We start from the raw sequence: 21,369 nt of genomic DNA on the forward strand, positions 1-21,369 counted from the left end.
TCTCGTGAAGTCATTAAGTTCCCCCGGCTGGGCTTAATCTTTTTGTCGGCCTCCCAGAGTGCTGGGATTCCGGGCGAGCATCACCAGCCCCAGCCAGACTCACTCTGTGATCTGAGTGAGATGGCTCTGCTGACAGGGGATCTGAGCAGAGCCGTGACGAGGTCCAACGCTCAGCAGCCAGGAGCATTCTAGCTACCGTGCAGTGTAGACCTTGTGTAGCTGGGGCCAGGCTTGAAGCAGGAAGACCAGAGAACAGAAGCAAGAGATGGAGGAGGCCTGGGAGCCGAATTTGAGTGGTCACGGGAGGCGGTGTTGACAAGGCTCTGAGGAGGACCTGTATGGGCTGAGGCCGAGGGAGGCTTTGGAGGAGTTCCCCACCCTGGCTCAGATGTGGGTGTGGGACGCTAGCCCGGGCTTGGGGTGGGAGGCCTTGTGCACCAAGCTTCCCGGCCCCACGGACAGGTGTGGGGCCAGGGTGGCAGGTATGAGCTTTGGTGAGTGTGGAATCCGGGATCCACGTGTGTGTGTGTGTGTGTGTGTGTGTGTGTAAGGTCTCCCCGTGTATGTGTGTGGTGCTGGGATTTACAACCCTCTTCCCATGGGCTTTTTGCGACCCAACCTACTGAGCCCCCAGCTTACAACCGGACTTCAGAGCAGCACTTTGAGGGGGCTTCCAACTTCTAACATTCCAAATCCAACAAAAATGCTATCTTACTTGGTTAATGTTTGAATTGGTTGTAATTCAAAACTGTTTGGCCAATTGCCAGCGTGAAAATCAGCCTCCCATTTTGGGTTGGAGTCATTGGCTGAGATCACAGGCAGCCCCGACTTGCCGAGCATCATTTAGGGTTTTTCATTCACATTGGCGGGAGAGTAGAGCCGTCGGTGGAGCCACACTTTGAGTTTGGATCTTCCCTGGGCGAGTGGTGTATGAGCTGATTCTCTGTCTCAGAGACAGACAGAGGCTGTGAGTGTGGTCCTGAGGCGGCCTGAGGTCCCCTAAATCCCCAGCCCTTAAATGTGCTTTCTACTTGCAGTATTTTTCATGGGCTGTGACCATTGTAAGTTAGGGGCATCTGTGCTTGCGGTGGTCTGGGATCGCCTCATAGGCAGGATTTAATGGCGAGGGGAAAGAGTCACACTAAAGTAGAAGCAGAAACAGTGCGTGAAGCTTCACATCTAGGTGCAGAAAAGAAAGGGTACAATGTTTCCGTTAGACACAGCGAGTGCTCTGGTGATCTGTTGTACACAGCGGTGTATTTCAAAATTGCTAGAATAGTAGATTTAAAGTATTTTCACTAGAAAAAAAGAAAAGAAAACCGGCATGCGAAGCGATGAGCTTGTTCCTTAGCTCGACTTAATCTCCCTGCGATGTCAGCACATGTTGTACCCCCTAAGTATATACAGTTATTGTGTGTCAGTTGTAATATGAAAAATAAAACTGACGATCCACTGTGAATGAGAAAGGAAAAGTTTGGAGAGTTGTGCACAAATCCTTGCATACTTGGAAGCGTGTTGTAAAACTTTTTCCTACCACAAATGAACCATATCGCTTTCCTGACAAAGAAAAGGAGAACCAGGAGGCATGGATGCCTTTCACCTTTGCAGCAGGCAGTTGCTGCTCTGTAGGGGCAGAGCTTGGGGTGAGTTGGACGAAGTTTCTCAGGAAGGGAATAATGTGGACATGGAGGGCGCTTCGGTTCACCTCCTTTGGCTGAGTGGCTGAGTGGGACGGACCAGCCTGGCTGAAAAAGCGAATCCAGACTCAGGCGAGCGGGCTCGTCTGCACCAGGAGCCTGGGGAGCAGGCCGGTGGGGAGGCGCTCGCCCCCTTGGCTTACGCGCTGCAGGATTGTGAACAGGTCACACAGCCTCTCTGTCACCGGAGAGAGGACGAAGCTGCTCTCTGCAGAGCGCTGTCTTAGAGCTGTGCCTCTGTGCACTTGGGATACGCAGAAGAGCCTTCACCGAGGAAAGATGCGGAGCTTCCCTTGGGACCAGAACAGACGGTGCCACTTAGGGAGGCCACAGGGAGGGAGCGGTGCGGTGTCTAAATCAGAGATCATTTGCTCTTCCTCAGATCTGATTTCCAAGTGGCTAGGCTGGCAAGGAGCAGGGTAAACCTGCGTTGTCCTCAAACCTGCGGCTTCCTCGCTGGGTTCCCTGTGAGGGGAAGGTGCATTTCGGGGAGCTGTGTCCCAGTGCTGCGGGGTGTTCTACGCGCACACATAGAGCTCCTTATCGAGGCTCCTCGTCTTCCAGTCGCCTGGAATACCCAGGAAGCAGAAGCCCTGTGCTTCCCCCGTGGCTGCAGGGAGCAGAGCTTTTGCCTTGGACGTCACGGAGCGCTGTGTCAGAACAGGTGTCGGGAGCCGACCTTGCTGCCCAGGCTACCCAGTTAGAGAGGCCTGGGAGGACCACCCGGGGCCTCATGACCAAAGTCTCACTACAAGGAACAACCAGGGATCGGGGACCTCAGAGCCAGACTGTGTCATCTGGGATATCAACTTCTGCTCACAAAACCTCGATCGCACTTTGGGAGAAGCCAGTAAGCGGCCGTGTGCTCTTCTTTTTTATTTTTATTTTTTATTGAATTTATTGGTACATTCTAGGTATACAGTACAGTTCCATTCATTACTCATGTGCTGTTCTTCTGAGACCCTCCGAGAGCAGTGGGGATCTTCCGGGATGAGCCTGGAGAGGTCCGGACTCGGGCACAGCCTGCACCTTCCGGAGAGGGCGGGGCAGTTTCTCACTGTGCAGCGCGGACACAGACGCGTTCCACGTTCTCCCTGTGAAATGCGCAGTAACTGACCTGTGCCCCGTGGGCTGTGTGACATGTGCGGATCGTCGCCCGAGGGAGGCAGGTGCCTCGAGTGGCTGCTTTAGGGCTGGTGACTTCCTCGTGGTTGATTATTGGCCAAACGGAATGGAAGGACCAAAATCCTTATTACTGTGAAATTTATACTCAGGAGAAAGACTAATCAAACAACAAAATGAGGCAGGTGCAGTGGAGAGGAGGTCAGAATTCCAGTGGTGTCAATGCTGTACCTTTAATTCCCCAGCAAAAAGAAAAACCTCGCTTTGTAATTTATACTCAAGAGACCAAAGTGGTGTCAACTGAGTCTTAAAATTCCTCAACATTTAGCAGTTGGTTCATGTGAGACCTGAAGAACTGGCTCTGGCATGGGGAGCATGTAAATCCTGTGGCCCAGGAAAGAGCTGAAGATAGGAAAGCTAAGTGGAAAGTGGAAAAATGCTCCAGGCAAAGAGAGCAGCTTGTGCAAAGGTCCTCAGGTCAGGATGCGCTTGGTGTGTCCTGTGAATACAAGGGCTGGTGTTGGCAGTAGCCTGGCGGGGTGCCGAGAGGAGGCAGAGGCTATGGGAACCCTCAAAGACTGAGGTGCTTCCAACTTTGGATTTTATTCTAAGGCCACAGGAAGTCTTTGGAAGGTTGTAAGCAGAGGGTATCAGGGTCTGATTTGCATTTTTAAAAGATCATTGCAGTCCAGCAAGAGACAGGTGGGTGTTGCTCACCCCAGGGAGAGGCGATGATGGCCTGGACCGGTGTGCCAATAGGGGAGGGGACAGAAGTGGTTGGACTGACACTGAGCAGTGTGGCCACGACGGATGTCTCTCCAGGTGCTCCTGGCTCTCTCCCACGTGTCCACCCATCAGGTCCTTCTGCTTGTCTGTCATGGGAGGAAGTGGCAGCGTGGGCTGTCGGCCTTCAGTCTGTCCTGCCTGCCTGTCTCGTGACTCTGTGAAGCTGTCTTCACCAATGGTGGTAAATCCAGGAGAGATGAGAAAATATATTTATCTTGGGTTCCAAAGCAAAGCAAAACCAACGAAAACAAAATCTCTTTTCAGTGTTGCCCTTCTTTTTGTTTTTTTGCCCCTGAGAACTTACCTGATCCTCAGATAAGAGGCTTCTGACTTGGGCTTCTGTCTTTACCCACGGATCGCCTCTTGAATGAGAACCAGACACCTGTGTGAGTGTCGTGGTATCAGCCGGCGCACTGTGAGAGAGGTCGGCACTCTGTTCTGCTCCATTCCACTCCAGCCATCTCTGCCTAGTATTAGAAGGGAGCACTAGAGTTCCATCTCTCAGGGTGGGCCGTGTCCAGCAGAACTTCCTGCGATGGGGAAATGTTCTGTGTCTGTGCTTCTAGCCATGCGTGGCTGGCGAGCGGCTGGGCTGTGGCCAGTGAGACTCAGAAACTGACCCTTACTTTCAGTCTGGTTTAGTGCACAGGTGTGGCCGATGGCTCTGCTGTGTGGTGCCATTGTACACCCTGTGTTATCATCCATCGCTCCGGCACCTTTTGGTTTGTAGCAGGTGACAGGGGGCCCCGCTGAGGTTCTGTAGGACTTCAGAGAAGGGAGATGTCTTAGTTAACTTGTCTTAGCCTCCTTCAGTTTTCAGAGACAGGAACGCACGCAAAGGAGTGTAAATGGTTGGGTTAGGGTTTCTTCTGCTAGGGAGTGGCAGGAATTTATCAAATTTTTGGCTTGACCTTCTTTGGGCTTCTTCAACTATGTGTGTGTGTGTGTGTGTGTGTGTGTGTGTGTGTGTATGTGTGTGTGTATCTAGAGGACATGATACGTATCCTGTGTACACTATATATATATGATATACTATATATAGTATATATCCATGTATGTTATATTTAAACTCATTAAAGTTCCCAAGTTCCCTGGAGTACTTTCTTCTTTTATCATGGTGTGTGAAGTCAGAGTCCTCTGATCACCTTCTCAGTCTTGAGCTCATCCACCATCCCGAGCGGTGGTCTTGGTGGGGTCAGGTCGAAGCCCACTCTTCTACCTTTTCCGGTTGGGTCCACGAGTGACTGAATGACTGGCCTGCATTGTTTCTTAATTTGTAAGTTCTGACACATTTTTTTTCTTCAAAAATATATGTGCTAGATCTTTCTCGGTCCATTTATAGACCTCTGAGAAATGAACAGTATATATCACTGCTTGTTCATTACCATGTCTGTGTGGTAAACTCCTGCATAAACTTTTGTACAGACCTGCAGGCACAGTGTTTCTGCAGAGTGCGTACCAGTCGGTGACCTCTGGGTCATGGAATGTCTATTTTTAAATGAGTATTTTCATGGGAGCTGCAGATCCCATACGTTTTAACATAGTTACGCCAGTTTTTCCTCTCTGCGGCAGATCACCCTTTCCACCTCAGGGTCCAAAGCATTGATATTATCGCATATTACATTCATGTCAGTGTAACAGGTGAAAAATGGTGACTTTTGGTTGTTTAATTCGCATTTTTCTGTGTACAAGTTACAATGAACCTCTGTGCTCATGGCCTTTTTTTTTCACCCCTGTGGACTGCCACATCAAACCGGAATGCCTACTGTGTGGTAGGAATTTTTGTGGAAGCGAAGAAACATATTTGTGGGAAAAAGACCGAGGCAAAAGGTATTGAGAAACTGGATAGTGTGTTAATTTGGATTTTCAAAAGGAGAAGGTGTTGGGAAAATTTGATAGAAGTGGGACTCAGTTTTAATTACGATGGCCAAGGAATCTCGTCTTTTACTTACTTGTAGGCGCTCTTTGTGTGTTCTGCATGGTAATTATTTGCCTGTTGTGTATTCCACAGATTTTTTTCCCATCTCCAAATATTTTTAATGTAGATTATAATGAATAAAAAAAGATAATAGTCCTCTCTTGATTTTTTTTCTTTTTGAAATGTAAAACTTTGTTAACTGGAATATTATCATGTAAAACAGTGACAATTCTTCTTTTCTTACCTTCCCGGGCAAGCATAGCTAAGAGCTCTGTTTTATCTTTCTAGATCATTTTCTGCCCTCACCACCATTCACACCACCCATGCCCATTCACCTCCGTCCGCAGTTAACCACAGTTCCTGGCTGCTTCTCCATAGATGCAACTCTGTCTTCGGTGCTGCTTCTCAGGGCTGCTTAATGTTCTCTTTCAGAGGGGATCTCTGTCATTTGTCCCAGCGCCCCAGCCTGGAGGGACGTCAAGCTTCTGGTTCTTTGTTCATGCAGACCGTCTAGCGATCCCTACTCTCCTGCTCCCTCTTATCTCAGAGTCCTCACGCGCTGCGTATTTTGTGTTTTCCTCTTCCAGCTCCACGGCTACATGGAAAACAAGCCTTTGGGGCTTCAGATCTTCATCGGAACAGCTGATGAGAGGATCCTTAAGCCCCACGCCTTCTACCAGGTGCACCGGATCACAGGGAAGACGGTCACTACCACCAGCTACGAGAAGATCGTGGGCAACACCAAAGTCCTGGAGGTCCCCCTGGAGCCAAAGAACAACATGAGGGCGACGTAAGGCCTGTGGCGGAGGGCGGTGGGTCTTTCTGGGAAGCAAGCAGGGCCCGGGGTGGGATTTGGGAGAGAGGACTCTTGGAGGTGATGGGAGCTGCAGTTTCCAAGCCTGTGAGTGACTCAAGCTTTTCAAAAAAGTTTCTATTTTAAAAGTATTGTATGCAAATATTTTCAGGAGTCTTGGGAAGAAGAATACACAGGCATGTTTGAACCTTGTTGCTTTATGAGGTTAAAGTTATGTACATTTAACCATTTGGTTTTACCTAAAGAAGTGATTGAGTAAAGATGCATGCAGAGCAATCAAAGTTACAAAGTGGATGTGCCTGTGGCTAAAAAGTTTGCAAACACTGCACGCCTGTGTTGGAGTTAAAAAAAATATTTTTATGAGAAAATAAACTAGGTTACAGAAAAGCTGCAAGGAAGTATGAATTTCTGAGTACCATTCATTTAGATTTACCAATTGTTAATGCTTTTCACATTTGCTTTACCACTTTTTCTTTATTTACCACTTCTCTTTTTCTTCCCCGAGACATTTGACAGCAACTTGAGTATATTATTCCCTTTGACCTTTAAATCTCTCTGTGTGCATCTCCCCTTACACAGTCAGAGATTAAACTTGGTGCAGTGTTCTTACCAACGGAGCAGTCCATGGTTATCACTGGCGTCGTATTTGAGTTTTTTAGATACTTTTGAGAGTAGAGGAGTTGAGTGAAAAATTTCCCTGGAGAAGTGATTTTAGCCGGGGGATTTCTCTAATTACTTTGTAAATTTGTCTTTTTGTTGTTGTTGTTAATCTCCGTCTCGGTATTCACTTCCGGCTGGAGTACTTGAAGGTGGGCTGGGGCTGGCTGTTACTTTGGCTGACTGCGCAAGGCAGTTCTGTGGGCGGTTGCTTCTGTTCCCAGTGCTAATCAGTTCCCAATGGGCTTCTTGATCTCCCGGCAGCATCGACTGCGCAGGGATCCTGAAGCTCCGGAATGCGGACATCGAGCTGCGCAAAGGCGAGACGGACATCGGCAGGAAAAACACCCGCGTGCGCCTGGTGTTCCGGGTCCACGTTCCCGAGTCCAGCGGCCGCGTCGTCTCCCTGCAGACGGCATCCAACCCTATCGAGTGCTGTGAGTGGGGCTCTGCGCGGCAGGGCCTTGTTGGGAAAGTGTCCTAGCTGTGAGACTGTGCTCTGGGCGGTGCAGCTGGCAGGTACCCAGGTGGCCTGCAAAACACACAGGACTCACAGGGAGGATGAGTGGTTGGTTCGGCGGGAGGTGTGCAGCTCAGGGGTACAGCACGTGCCCAGCATGCACCCTGGGCTCCATCTCTAGCACACTCCCCCAGAAAGAAATAAAGAACCCATGTTTTACCTACCTCGTGGTAGAGCGCTTGCCTAGCTCATGCAAGGTCCTGGGTTCCATTCCTCACGTGGCAAAGTAAATAGAGAAGTTGATTCAAGATGATCAGAGGGGCCAGAGATGGTGCACTCATGCAGGTTTTGTCGCTGCCTCTATTTACTTGTGGAAGGTTGTGTGGCCTCAGAGGAAATTAAAAAACAGTCTGGCTAATGGGCAGTGAGCAGCCTACAGCTTTGTTTAGAATATTGGAAATGTATAGATGTCGTTCTAGTCTTTGAAAGGGCAGATGCATGTGAAGTGAGTTTTTTATATGTGGTGTTCCTGTTCCTTTTCCTTCGCTTTCAGCAGAAGTAACAGTAATGTCACAGCAGCTCTCGTTTGTGGAGCTTGGTTGCTTGTGGGAAACTCAGCAGCTGTCCTTGGGCTGGCTGGGGTCTTTATGCTCATTTTATGGACGAGGAGGGAAACATACAGGATAGAGTAACTGTGTGCACAATGGGAAGGGAAGGGCTGGGATTTGAACCTGAGCTTGTGCAGGCAAGGACTGCACCCCGCCCACACCTTCCACTGGGTATTCACTACGGTGCCTGTGTCAGGGGCCACACCAGGTACTAGGCAGCCACAGAGGAGCAAGACGTTTTCCCTGTCCTCAGTGAGCTGACAGTGTTTTGAAGATCAGGACCCCACGCGGTGGGTAGACAGTTGCAGAAGATTTTCAGAATCTGGTATAAAGTGGGCACCGAGCAAGACCCCTGGCCTGGTTCTTCCAGGCTTTGAAAGTAGCTTGGAGCTTGTTCTTAGATACTTTTCAGAAGAGAAATAATTGTTGTGAGTTTTTGCGGTGAGACACGACAAAGCTTATTGTCTTGCTGTACTTTTAAAGTTTAGCAATTATTTCCTAAAGCACAAAGAAGGAGAAATGTGGGCTGGGGATGTAGCTCAGTGGTTCTGCCGCCTGCCTCGCAAGTGTAAGGTCCCAAGTTTGATCCCCGGTACCAAAAAAGAAGAAAAATGTAAAATACTGTTTCAGAAACAGAAGCTTTTTGAGATGTAGATTTTAAAGTCTAAGGATATTTTATGTTGTTATAATCACGTTCTGTGTTAAATTATGTTGCAGGGGTTTTCCTGGTCTGTGTCCTGGACATCTATCCATAATGAGGCATAACAAGGCCAGCGGGGAGGTGGGAAGGGGAGAAGCAAGTGGACGGTTCACATTTGGGAGAGGAGGTTGGAGACCAGTATGGCGCATTCCCCACCCACACGGGCTCCACTCACCCAGCACAGCCCAAGTTTTCACATGGGAGCTCACACTCAGCGTGGCCGAATCTTCTGATTTTAAAGGATAAGCCAAGAATCTCTTGCTTTTTTAAAAATGGCAACTGACCTAGAGGGATAGCTCAGGGCAGAGTGAGCGTTTTGCATGCACAAAATCCTAGGTGCATTCTCCCCTGTACACACACACAAACACACACACAATAAAAAATGGCAAGAAATTAAAAATATTCTGTGACATAAGGCACACGGCCACTGTTCTTTTTCACATGGACACTATTAATCTGAGGTGCTCTTGAGCCACACATGAGCAAAGAGAAAACACAACTGTTATGCAGAGGAGGCGAACAAGACCGGCGCTCTGAGAAGAAGCCAGGGTGGAGAGAAGGGCCCCTTTTTTCCGGAGAGTACCAGAGTTTGGCCTTGGTTAGTCTTTGGCAATGAATGAAGGAGCCCCTGGATTCCATCTAGCATTTCTGGTCAGGATGAGGATCAGCTGAGTTGGTGGCCGGTTTGTACTTTGAGCTAGGAGGGAGAGGAACCCAGCAGTAGGTGGCAGGGACACAGATACTGAGAACCATGTCAGCACAGGGACCTGGAATTCCCCTCCTCTGCTCAGTGGGCCACACCCCTGCCCCTCAAATGCTGGTCACGGTGTCTGCCCCGCCACATTTTGGTTTCCCACACCTCAGGATGTTTTGGAAGGAAATACAGGCTCTCGGTGCTCTGGGGGAGTTTGAGCAGAGAGGGCCTCCTCTTTCTGGCAAATGACTCACTCTCTGGCCAGGCTGTGGTTTGCAGCAAGGTGGGGAGCAGGAAGCTTGAGCAGGGACCATCTACTGGGGCCCGGGTTCCTCCCTCTGGCTTCTTCAAGTTGGCTTATCTGACGTCAATCTGAGACTAAGGATCACTGTTGAACCGCAGGGACCTCCCATGAGGAGGGTGTTAGAAAGTTGTGTGAATCTTGAAAATCTTTTTTTTTTTTCTTTATAAAAAGCATTTGCCTGATCCACCTACCTTGTTCTGACAGATAAAGAAACTGAGGCTTTCTTAGTAAAATGATTCACCCATTTTTAGTGAGTAGGGGCAGAGCCAGGCTCTCCTGCTTTCTAGTTCTGTGAAATACCTTCTCTTGGGTTTTGTAATGCACCCCCTCCTGCAGCCCACCCTGTGTGACCCCTTGGCCACTCTCCTCACCCAGAATCTCATCTTGTTGTTATTTCTTTCTTTGTCCTATTTTTCTAAGACCAGTGCCCACTAGTTCCACAAATATTTATTCCCCAGTTGACTTACTGTATCATCTGTAGGGAGATACTCAACACATATTTGTTGACAACTGGTGAGTAACACAGACTGACACAGTGTGTATACAGTGAATATTTACTAACTCACTTAGTGTATACTTGCTGGTGGGAGGCAGTGGCTGAGAAGAGCCCAGGGTGGGCGGGTGCTTACTTGCAAGGCTGACTTACTTTGGAAGTGCCTTTTACATACTGTCTTGGGAAACATGGGTGAGTTCTTAGAATTTAATAGAAAACCACAGATTCTCTTTGGAGAGCAGTGTGAGTGCCTAGAAATGATCTTCCTTCTGTTCATCTGCACGCCACATGCTGGAGGCCAGCCTCATCTTTGCAGGTTGGAACTCAGGATTCCAACTGCTGTTTCTACCGTGGCTGCAGTGCTGCCCAGAGCAGCCCTAGCTTCCCCCTCGCTCCCTCCTCTCTTCTTGCTGAGACTCTGCTGAGCTTTTACACCCCCTACCCTTCTACTGCAGAGAGATACCAGCCCTCCCGTGACTGAGATCGTAGGGGACACCCTTGGTGTCCCAAGATGAACTTCTTGTGGTTCACAGCTGGCAGCCTTCCCTCCCCTCTGGCACCTGCCTTGGCCCGTTCTGCTTCTCCTCAGTGGTCACTTCTGCTTCCTGCTGTGACTGAGCCCCTGCCCGATGTCCGTTACCTAGACTTTCGTGACCACTTCCCATTGGTGGCTTAAAACCAAGAGGTGCTGTCTCCTTGGGAGCCAGAGGCCGGAAGTCATGAGGCACAGGGTCAGCTTCCCCAAAGGCACTGAGAGAGAGACTGTGAGGTCTCTGCAGCTTTGAGGCTGCTGGTGTTCGGGTTCCTCTCCTCTGTCTCCATGGGTCTTTTTCAGTTGTTGTTAAGGATACTCATTGGATTTAGCCCCTACCCTGATCCAGAACAGTCTCTTCCCCATCTTTATCTTAATTATATCTGCAAAGATCTCATTTCCAAACAAGGGACATTCTGAGGTCATGGATGGGGTGGGTGCTGCTGTTCAACCACTGCCCCAACCCCAACTGCATGTTTTGGCTTCTCTTTCTATCACCCCGTGTGGGAATGTAACAATTGTATGTTTACTGTTATTAGAAGTTTGGTTTATCCCCAGGGTTCGGGAATTTCAGATAAGGCTGCTGTGAACATTCTTGTTCCGAACACAGGCTTTCAACTCTCTCGGGTGAAAACCTAGGAGGGAGTTGCTTGGTCCTGGGGTTAAAAGTTCGTTTCCTTTTATGCGTTTTCTCCACCATTTTGCTGTCTGTGTGACAGCGTATGAAAGGTGTCCCCAGCTAGCTGCTCACACCCTCGCCAGTATTTGGCATTGCCTGTCTAATTCTAACCACCCTCACGAGCGCAAAATAGGATCTCACTGTGGTTTTAATTTACATCTCCCTGATCTGAGTGATGCTGAGCTTCTACTTATGAGCTCGCTGCCCATTTGTGTATCATCTTGGTGCAGGGTATTTAAATCTTTTGCTCATTTAAAATGTTTTGTTAGGTCACTGATATTTTTTTTGTTGATCTATAGCAGTTTTTAACTATCTTCTAGCTGTGAATCCTTTGCCGGATAGAGGCATTATGAGTATTTTCCCCCTTGTGCAACTTACTTTCTAAATGATGTATTTTTGTGAGCATCACTATTTTGGTGAGGCCGAACTGGCCCCTGTCACTGTCTTGGGCCCAGTGCACTCTGAATGCAGCCCAGATACTCTCCTGTGTTTCCCCCTAGGAGCGCTGGTGTTCAGGGATGTGATCCCTCGCCGATGGGCTCAGCGTAGGGTGTCAGGCAGAGCCAGGCTGCACCGTGCTGGGGTGGACGTGTGGTCCTTTGCTCCATCTTTTTGGGAAACCAGGAGCTGCTTGCTTCCCCGACTCCTACCCTTACATCTCCTGCCACTGCTGCGTCTGCGTGGGGCACTGGAGGTCAACTGCAGACAGAATAATGTCCCTGCCCTCTCAAAGTCACATTCTTGTGGGGAAAAACAGACAATAATGACCAAAGGGAGCGTTTGCGACAGAGCAAAATGTCACCACAGAGCGGCAGGGACCATGGGTTGGTGGCCCGTGGGTGGGGAATCGACACGAGCTGGAGGAGGATCTTTGAAAGAGACAGCGCATTAGCCAGCCGGGAGTGTGGTCTGTGTAGAGGCAACAGCAAGTGCAAAGCTCCTGAGGCAGGGCCGAGCTTGGGAAGAGAAGCAGCCGTGAAGACTGTGGAGTGAAAGGAGGTGGGAGATGGGTAGCATGTGAGGTCTCAGACCAAGCTGGGGACTTTGGATTTAATTCTAAGTGCAATAAGAAGCCTCTGGTTCTCCATAGGGTACTGGCGTAAAATAATTTCTAGTTTAAAGGCGATTTAGCACAATGCCTTGTACACGGTAAATGCTGATAAACCCTCGAAGGCCAAATGGAAGAAGAAAGGAGATGAGAGGGACAGGACAGGGGCAGGTGAAGGACAGCGTGGGGGTTGAGCCGCCACCTAATTGTGCCAGGCACTTCCTGTGTTGTTGCTGACTCATCAAAGAACACCGTGTAGTTGGTGTCTGTTCCCGTTTTACAGACGGGAAAAATGGAGGCACAGACCGGTCACACAACCAAGCCGGGTGTGCTGGCCACATCCTTCTGAATCCCAGGCCTGCAGGATGAGCTACATCACAAGTGACAGATTAATCTGGGCTGGAAAGGGAGGGGTTGTGTCATCTGGTTGTAAATCAGACAGCAGCTCATGGTCTTCCTCCAAAACTATAGCAGGAAGTCCTGGGTGAAATTTGGGCCATGGGCAGAGGTCACACTGGCTGAGCCTTTGTCAGTCTCTGCTCTGCAAGGAGATTTGTGAGCAGTGATTAAGGAGCCACATTTCATAAAACACCAGGAGCAACCGCATCTCATTATGGGGAGGAGCAGTTAGGGTTTGGGCTGTGGAGCCAATGACCTGGGTTCAAATCCTGCCTCTGCCACTTGGTCCTGGCGAAGTTAACACTCTGTACTGTTTCCTCATCTGTGGAATGGGGGTAACAACCGTACCTCCCCACTGGGGTGGGGATGAAGTGTGTGAGTGACCAGCGGTCAGTGCTGGCTGCGATCACAGTAGGTGACCCACATGCCTCTGGTAGGTGGCCCCGTGTGGACTGATCTCATTTTCGTGCTCGTGGCCCTCCTCGTAGCTCTGCGAAGGGGACTTCATTTTCTATGGTTGGGTGGTTGTGGGAGTTTGACAACACTGGTGGCTGCAGGTGAACAGGCAGCAAGTTGCACCCCTGAGAGTGGAGGAGGGGTCCTCGGGTGCGGAGTGGGAGGCCGAGGAGTGTGGCAGGGGAGAGCCTGCCTGCCTGCAGGAAAGCTGGGGGGCGGCGGCGGGCTGGCTGACAGTGTTCCCTGGCTGGCCCTCCACCAAGCCAGGGATGCCAGGCGGGAAGGCCAGATTCCCCGGCATCGAACACCTGCGGCAGCCCCTCAGCCTCCTTCCCATTCCTGGCCTCACTCAGACCCATGCAGAAGGCTTCTTCACTGTCCTCACGCAGAAAGAATGACCAAGAATCCTTTGCCTGGCTCTGACATGTGCCAGGGACCGGGGCACAGAGCACTGCCCTCAGAAGCGTCTCTGCTAGCCGGGTAAGGCTCGCAGGGAGGACGGAGCCGGGCAGTGCGGCCGCCTTCTCTCCTTTCCCTGGCCCCCTGGGTCCCGCGGGGACCAGGGAGCCAGGCAGTCAACCAGGGTTTTGTACAGCCCTCAGGAGAGTTTTATTATGTGTAGGGAGGGACCTGGGGATGTTCTTGACCTCCACTGGCCTGGCGGAGTACTGATCTGCTTAAGGAGAGAGCAAGATCTCCTGTCCCGTCCCTGGTGCCGCCCACGTGGGCTGAGCTAAGGTTCCCCAGTGTGGAGGGTTAGGGCCACAGCTCCTGTTCTGTAGGAGGAGGCTGAGCTGGTCCTCACCCAGCAGGTCACACCCTTGTGTTGGGTGTGTGGACAGCTCGTCAGAGGCGGTGAGCCACTCTCCGGGAGAAGAGAGTCCCTCTGTCCCACCACTGCCCCAGGCTGGCCAGGAACGGCCAGTGAGGAGGCCGAGGGCCTGTCTGCTGTGCTCCCCCTGGGGCTGGGCCAGGCTGGCAGCCAGGCACAGGGACCTGGTACAGAGACACGGAGGGCTCACAGCGGTGGGAGAGCGGTGGCCAGGCCGGGCAGTGCGTGGGCAGTTGCTGACTGGGAAGGGGGGACCTCTCGGGCTGCATGGGGCGGCAGCTTTCCCACAGGTGCCTGTGCCAGGTGTCGTTCAGAGTGGTGGATCCCACAGTCTGGGCCCCGCCCCGCCCGTGTGTCAGCTTTGAGCTCTGAGCTCTCACACAGCTTCTCCTCCTCAGGAAGGCTCGGGTCCTCGACTCCAGAATGGAACTCCTCACCTTGTGGTCTCTTGGAGTGTAGCAATAAAATAAACAAAACTACCACTCCTAGAGCCCCCACGAAGTGACACTCGCTCTCTGTGTATCCCTGTTAATCTGGAAACAGCCCTGTGATTTTGGGGCTGTGATTATTTCCATTTTATAGGTGAGAAAACAGGCGCAGAGAGCTGACGGAACTTGTCCAGATTGCCGACGCTAGGATGTCACCGGGCTGGGCTTTGAACCTGGGCAGTCACACGGCAGCACCCTTCCATTGGCCCGCATCCCTGCGTTGCCTCATGCCGTGTGTGCTTTGTCATATAAACAAAATGTGTTCATCACGAGCCAGGGACATGAGGTGCTTTCTGGTGTTGACAGAACTGGCCCCTCTGCAGAAAGCACATTCCCCAGCCAGCCTCTCCCACATGTCTCCAGCGGCCCAGCCCTGTGACGGGGCAGACGGCAGACAGCACCCCATTTCCAGACGCAGGTGGGGCTGCGGGCCAAGCCAGGGCCTCTCCCTGGTGGAGCTGAGCAGCAGTCCGCTGTGTGCACAAGAGGGGACATAGGCGGGTTTAACCCACGGCACCTAGGAGTTCAGAGCTCATAAAATCCGAAAGCCAGGAGCCACTTTGTGACGTGCCGGGAGCCAGAGCAGCCGTGGGGCTGGGGAAGTCACTTTGTTAGGGCCACCGTGAAGCTTACGCAGGGGCAGGGATCCCCTCACCCAGTCCAGGGCCTCAAGGATTGCTTAAGCTTAGGCCAGCTCTGGTTAGAAAACTGTGGGCTGGGGGTCTGGCTGGCCTGGACTCTCCAGGGAACGGGGAGCTGAGTGAAGTCACTGGGGCTGACAGGGTAGAGGGCTGCGGAGGCCTCCTGAGAGCCCTCCCTCAGGCCCTGGGTGGTAGAAGTTGCCTTAGCCAGACACAGGGCCCCCACAGGCTGTTTTGGTTGCTCTTTGCCTCTCCCCAGTTCCTCTTTCAGAGGTAATGGGATTCTTTGCTCTGGGCTCTCTGAGGGCTGGGGCCTGCAGGGGAGCAGTCCCCCATCCTCAGGTGGCCTCTGACTAGTGGAATTCAGCTCTTAAATAAGTGAGTGTAATGAGTCACCTGGAAAGATAGTCAAAATGCAAGTGTCTGGTCCCTGCCTAAGCAGCTCAGGACTGTGTGTGTGTGTGTGTGTGTGTGTGTGTGTGGTGTGTGTGGTGTGTTGGGGAGGCATCTGTGTTTGTGGCTTCGGCTTCATTAAAACACCTGCCCCAGCTAGGGACTCTGCTGCAGATGGCTGGGGAGCTACACTCTGAGAAAGTCCAGCAGTCAGGGTCAAACCTGGGTGATAAGATGAGGATCCATCAAGAACCACAGCAGCCGCAGTGGTAGCCTGGGTCAGTGTGTGGGAGCGGCCGCCCAGGCTTGGTGACAAGGCTAACTCTCCGGATGCTCTGGCGCTGGGTGTCACTAACCTTGCCGGCCGGACTTCCTGTGCCAGATGGTTAATGACGATATAGATTACAGTTTCTTGAGTGCTTAGAGAGCTCTAGGCATAGGCTGATTTTATCTTATGTCACATACTTTCGTAGGGTCCAAATACACACAACCCGGAACTTACCAATTTAACCGCACATTCATAGTATTACGCAACTACCAACTCTAGCTAATTCTGGGACTTTTCCAGCACCATGAAAAGAAATCTTGTATCGATTATCAGTCCCTCCTTATTCCCCTCTCCCTGCTTCCCAGTACCTGTCCCATCTACTTTACACATTTGCCTGTTGGACTGGATGTATCATACAAATGGGATCCTAAATATTTGCCCTCTGATGAATGATTCCTTCCACTTAGCAGGATGTTTTCAAAGTACAAGCACTTTGTTCCTTTTTGTGATTGAAAGTACTCTGTACGAGTACCACCTTGGTCTGCGTATCCATCCCTGGACGTCTCAGTTGGCCTTAGATGTTTCACCAGCCGTGTTCTGACCCGGTCCACATATTTGCGTGTGAGATCTCTGGCACTGCGTGAAGCCGACCCGACCCCTAAGATCGGGGCCTGTTAGGATTTGACAGAGGAGATGCTGAGGCTCAGAGAGGTGATGTGATTTGCCCAGGGTCACACACTAGGGCAGTGGCAGATACAGGATTCAGACCGTGGCTTTCATGACTCCCTGTCTATATCCTGCTGCTACTCCCAGTGCCCTGCGCTGCCCCTCCTAGCAGCGGCACTGCCACGAATGGTACCAAACTGGCTGTGTTCCCGGAGACACACTGGGGTCCTAGCCTCAGACCATTTAAGTCAGAATCTCTTCAGCTGTTGCTGGCAAGTAGGGACAGTTTTGTATCTTTCCTCGCTAGGGGACCTCTAGCTGTTTTTGCAGACAGTTTTGTTTGTCGCAGCAGGGGCGGGAGTGCCAGTGGCATCTAGTGCCAGTGCACGGCGTGGTCCCCGCAACAAAGAGTGACCGGTGGGGTTGGTACCTACATTGCTGTCCCAGCAGCTGTTCACGTCCTCAGCTGGTGCTGTGTGCAGCCCGAGCTGAGCACGGCTGCTCCTGGGTCCCTGTTCGGCTGCAGATAGAAGGCTGGGAAGGCCTCGGCCCTGCACTTCCTCTGCTGCCTCGGGCAGTGCTTTGAGCTTTGGGATGAGATGAGCTTGGCAGAAGCTGTCCTGGACTCTCATTCTCTCTTTAAATCTTCTTTGAAAAAAATGCTTCCCTGCAAAGGAGGAGGCAGGAAATGCAGCACTGGCCACTGCTTGAGACTGTGAGGCTTTGCAGGTAGAAGCTGTGAGGTTGCTTCGGGAAATGGATGAGTTGCATTCGGAGCAGTGCACAGTGATTCACCGGCCCCCTCTCCCACTGAGCGCCAAGCTCTCGGCCCCGGCCAGTCCGGCTGGGCTGGCTGCAGGCCCTTGGCTGGCTTGCCCAGGAGCAATGACTCAAGTTTTCCACCTGTGAAATGGGAGGGGCCGCTCTCGCCACCTCCCTACCCACCCTCAGCACCAGAAGCCCAGAAGCCCCCCCCTCACCCCCCCAGCTCCATCAAAGGCAGATCTTGAAAGCCAGGCCCTGGCGCTGCTGTTTTCACTGCTAGTAAATCTCCGTTTGTGGCAGCTCAATTAGGCAGTCATCACAAAACTCCAATATTGAAAGAGAGGATTAATAACCCAGCCCATGTGGGAGAAATTAGCAGCTTCTGCCTACAGCCTCTTAAGACAAGAAGCCCTCCAGCCAGCAGCTGGGCTGTGGGAACAGAGCTGGAGTGTCTGGAGTGTCAGGATGCCTCTGGCCGGTGGAGGACTCACTCTAGAAATACTGCCTGCTGCAGACCTGCTCCACCTCTGGCCCGGCAGCCCAAGGGCAGAGGGAAGGGGATGCTCGATGCCCAGAGGGAAGGGTTAAGTTTGGGCCAAGGGTCTCCAGCGGCTGCTGCTCCCGGATGGGGAAGTCCACAGGGCCCTGGCATGGAAGGGGCTGGCCCTGTGCCGGGCTCTCTGAGCTCCAGGAGGGAAGCCAGGACCTGGGGATGACTCAGAGGGAGGGCGGGCCGTTGGGCCCACGCTGAGAGGGCGGGGCCTGTGGAGATGGAGGCAGGATTGTGACCTGGGCTGTGGCTGGGGCCTGTTTGTCACCTGCCAGGGAGAGGCAGCCTGCCTTCCCGGGGGTCCAGTGGCTGGCGGGAGGGAGCTGTGAGATGGCTCTGGGGCTGGCAAGCCTGCTTGTAAGGCCCCAGGGCTGAGCCTTGCCCTGTACCACTCGGCCAAGCTGTAGATGACTTGACTTCTCTTGGGTTTGGGTTTCTCCCCGGTCAGATGTGAATAATGTTAACATTTCCTTCCTGAGAGGGTGGCTGTGAGCATCCGTGTTATTCTGGTTCCTGCTCCTCCACCTTTCACTCATGGTGGATATAAATAAGTAGACTTGAAAGTCCCCGGTCCACATCTGTATCCATCCATCTGGGCACTCATCCATCTGTCCGTCCATCCATCCACCCACCCACCCATCTCATGCTCCTCCTGCTAAGTGTGGCCCTGGCATTGGCTCTGCCTTCAGAGCAGAATGAAGGCAAAGCTCCTCCCTCCTGGGGCACATTTTAGTGAGAGGAGAGATACCAGAAGAGGAAGCAAGCAAAGCTCCCCATAGTATATCTGAAGCGAACATTTCTCTGAGCAAAGTGCAGTTGCTCAGAGTGGGGCATGTGCTAAGCATAGGTGAGAGACATTGAAGATATTCTGGAAGTGTGGCAGGAGCAGTGTGATCGGGGAGAGTTGTAGAGCTGCCTGCCCCTGGGGCCAGACCCCGGCTGTCCTGCAGTCCATGTTAAGAAGCACACGTGGGCCCCAGGGTGATTGCATCTAAGGCTTTCAGGGCTGCGGTCCTAAGGTCAGCACGCAGGATGCTCTTGTGCTGGGGCTGAAGATGCAGCAGGAGAGGGGAACTTTACAAAAGAGCCCCCGATGGCAAGGTCAAACTCTCACTCCCTTTCCCCTCTGTGAGAATGGGTGTGTGTCCCTGGATTCATGAAAACAAAGTGTGTAGTTAGAAGGAAAGTAGCTCAAACCACTCCAACACTTACAAAAACATAATATTTGGAGTCCCTGGTTGTCACGGGTGGTGGTTCCACATCTGTGGGGACGGCAGGTGACAAAGCATGTTGCATCTCATGGCTGCTATGAAACGGGACTGCCCTTCGCGAGCAGATGTCTCCCTGTCACAGTGACCTCTTGTCCTCTTGCCCACAGCCCAGCGTTCCGCCCACGAGCTGCCCATGGTGGAAAGGCAGGACTTCGACAGCTGCCTGGTCTATGGGGGCCAGCAGATGATCCTCACGGGGCAAAACTTCACGGCCGAGTCCAAAGTTGTGTTCACCGAGAAGACCACAGGTCAGTGGTTCCCGAGTGCGCTGTCTCTTGGATCTGTCTCTTCCGGTACAGCAGTTGTGTGGAGTTTCCCACCCTGCTCCTTTTTGCTCACTTTCTCCAAGGATTGTGAGGGCCGCAGTTCACCACTGTGTGGCTCTTAGTGGTTCCTCGGTTGCTTTGATGGAAACTAAGGCAGATGTTAACCTTGTTTCTTTAACATTTTTTTTTTTTTTAACATAAAGCAGCAAACCTTTAAACACATTTTTCTGTCATGAAAGACAGAAGCTGAATAGCATGGTGATTAAGCCTGTGTGTTCACCGGGTTCAAATCCTGGCTGCGTTTCTTGTGTGCTCTGTGACCTTAAGCAGATTGCCTTTCTGTGCCTCGGTTTCCCCACATGTAGAATGGTAACAAGTGTTCTTACCCCACACAGTTGTCATGGAGGTTAAATGAGTTATACATGTGCAGGAACTGTGACAGCACCAGGTGGATCATAAACCGATGAACATTGTCTACTTGTACTTTATTATAAGTCATGCTGTCACACACTGCTGAGTTAACACGTCCACAACCAGCCATAATTTGTATGTCTTCCTGTCAGTCACCTTGTGCCACCAGTCGTACATGCATGACTGTCCCATTGAGCAGCTTTTTATTAATTTTTTTAGTAACGCTGATAAAAGTGATCAGATCCAGTTGCACCGCCAGTGGTTCAGGCCACCCAGTGGGGCAGTCGTGCATGTAGCACCGGTGGTTCAAGCCTATGGAAATGTGATAATGTTCTTGTGCTCAGGCCTCTGGGTGTACCTCTTCTGTGTTCATTTGGGTTTAACTCCTAGCAGTGGAATTTTTGATAGTCATTTTGAGGGCTTTGAGTACATTTTGCTAAATTATCTTCCAGAAACCTCCAAACTAAACTTTCTCCCATGTCAGGAATCGTTTCATCCTATTCCAAAAAAGTCTTTGTGGTTTTTTTTTGTTGTTGTTGTTGTTTTAAGACAGGGTCTCACTATGTAGTTGAGACTGACCTGGAGCTCAGTATGTAGCTCAGGTTGGTCTCGAACTCACAGTGATCCTCCTGCCTCAGCCTCCCAAGTGCTGGGATTACGCCCAGCAAGTCTTTGTGTTTTAAAATTAAAAAATGATCTGTGGAATGGGTGCTCATTCGTGCTTTGCATTTCCCAGCTATGCGAGGTCTGATGCCCTTGTCTGTTGGCCGTATACCGGAAGTGCTCAGGACATGGCCGATGAAGCAGAGACGGGGCTGTGCTGTCTGTGTGTGCACCCTGCCAGCTGCGATGTGTGCAGAGCAGTGGTTGGGTGGAGAAAGGCTGCGTAGGGTTTCGGGTTCCCTTCTGGAAGCCAAAGTATGGTGTCAGGCGTACTCAAGCACCTTCCTGGATGCGTCTGGGTGTCACCACTGAAAGGCAGGAGATCCAGGAGGGCCTGGCCGCAGGGTCCAGATGAAGGAGGCAGGTCCCGGACAGCTGAATTAAATTCTGGGAACACCTCTGGCCTCCGAGGCTGGCCTCCAGCATGGGAGGGAGAGCCACAGAGAGAATGCCAGGTGCCTTGTCACCGTCAGCACCTGAGGAGTTGTCCCAGCGAGAGGAGGACCCAGAAGCCTGGTCCTGGAGACCAAGTATGGGGCACTGGTAAGGTCAGCCGGACAAATGTCATGCACACCAAGAAGGAGCCGGTTTAGAGGAGGAGCTGGAGACAGCCAAGCCGCTGGAGCAGGAGCCTGCGGCCGCGTCATTGCTGACATCACAAGCGGATATGTGTGGAGCGGCGACCTGGGCAAGGAGAATGATCAGAAGCTTCCCTGTCCTCTCCCTACTAGGTGCCAAATCACAATGACCAGAAATGTCTCCTCCATTGCCAGGCATGTCTGGGGGAG

The 21,369-nt window shown here is 51.6% G+C and overlaps 1 protein-coding gene and 1 long non-coding RNA gene across 2 annotated transcripts in view; one reads left to right on the forward strand and one right to left on the reverse strand.

Annotated features, from left to right (window-relative positions):
* The window catches only part of Nfatc2 (nuclear factor of activated T cells 2), a 95,236-nt gene that overhangs the window by 30,256 nt on the left and 43,611 nt on the right, over positions 1 to 21,369 (forward strand). The window contains 3 exon segments of the mRNA XM_033767068.1: positions 6,111 to 6,313; positions 7,259 to 7,431; positions 19,349 to 19,489. Of these exon segments, the coding sequence (XP_033622959.1) occupies positions 6,111 to 6,313; positions 7,259 to 7,431; positions 19,349 to 19,489 (517 nt within the window).
* LOC104858103 lies at positions 16,630 to 18,117 on the reverse strand. Its single transcript, XR_779049.2, has 3 exons — positions 17,912 to 18,117; positions 17,090 to 17,322; positions 16,630 to 16,660 (listed from the first exon to the last, which is right to left on the reverse strand). It is a non-coding gene; the product is annotated as an uncharacterized LOC104858103 (long non-coding RNA).

This window comes from Fukomys damarensis, unplaced genomic scaffold, assembly GCF_012274545.1.
Source record: "Fukomys damarensis isolate Sample0158 unplaced genomic scaffold, DMR_v1.0_HiC HiC_scaffold_22, whole genome shotgun sequence".
NCBI lineage: Eukaryota > Metazoa > Chordata > Mammalia > Rodentia > Bathyergidae > Fukomys > Fukomys damarensis.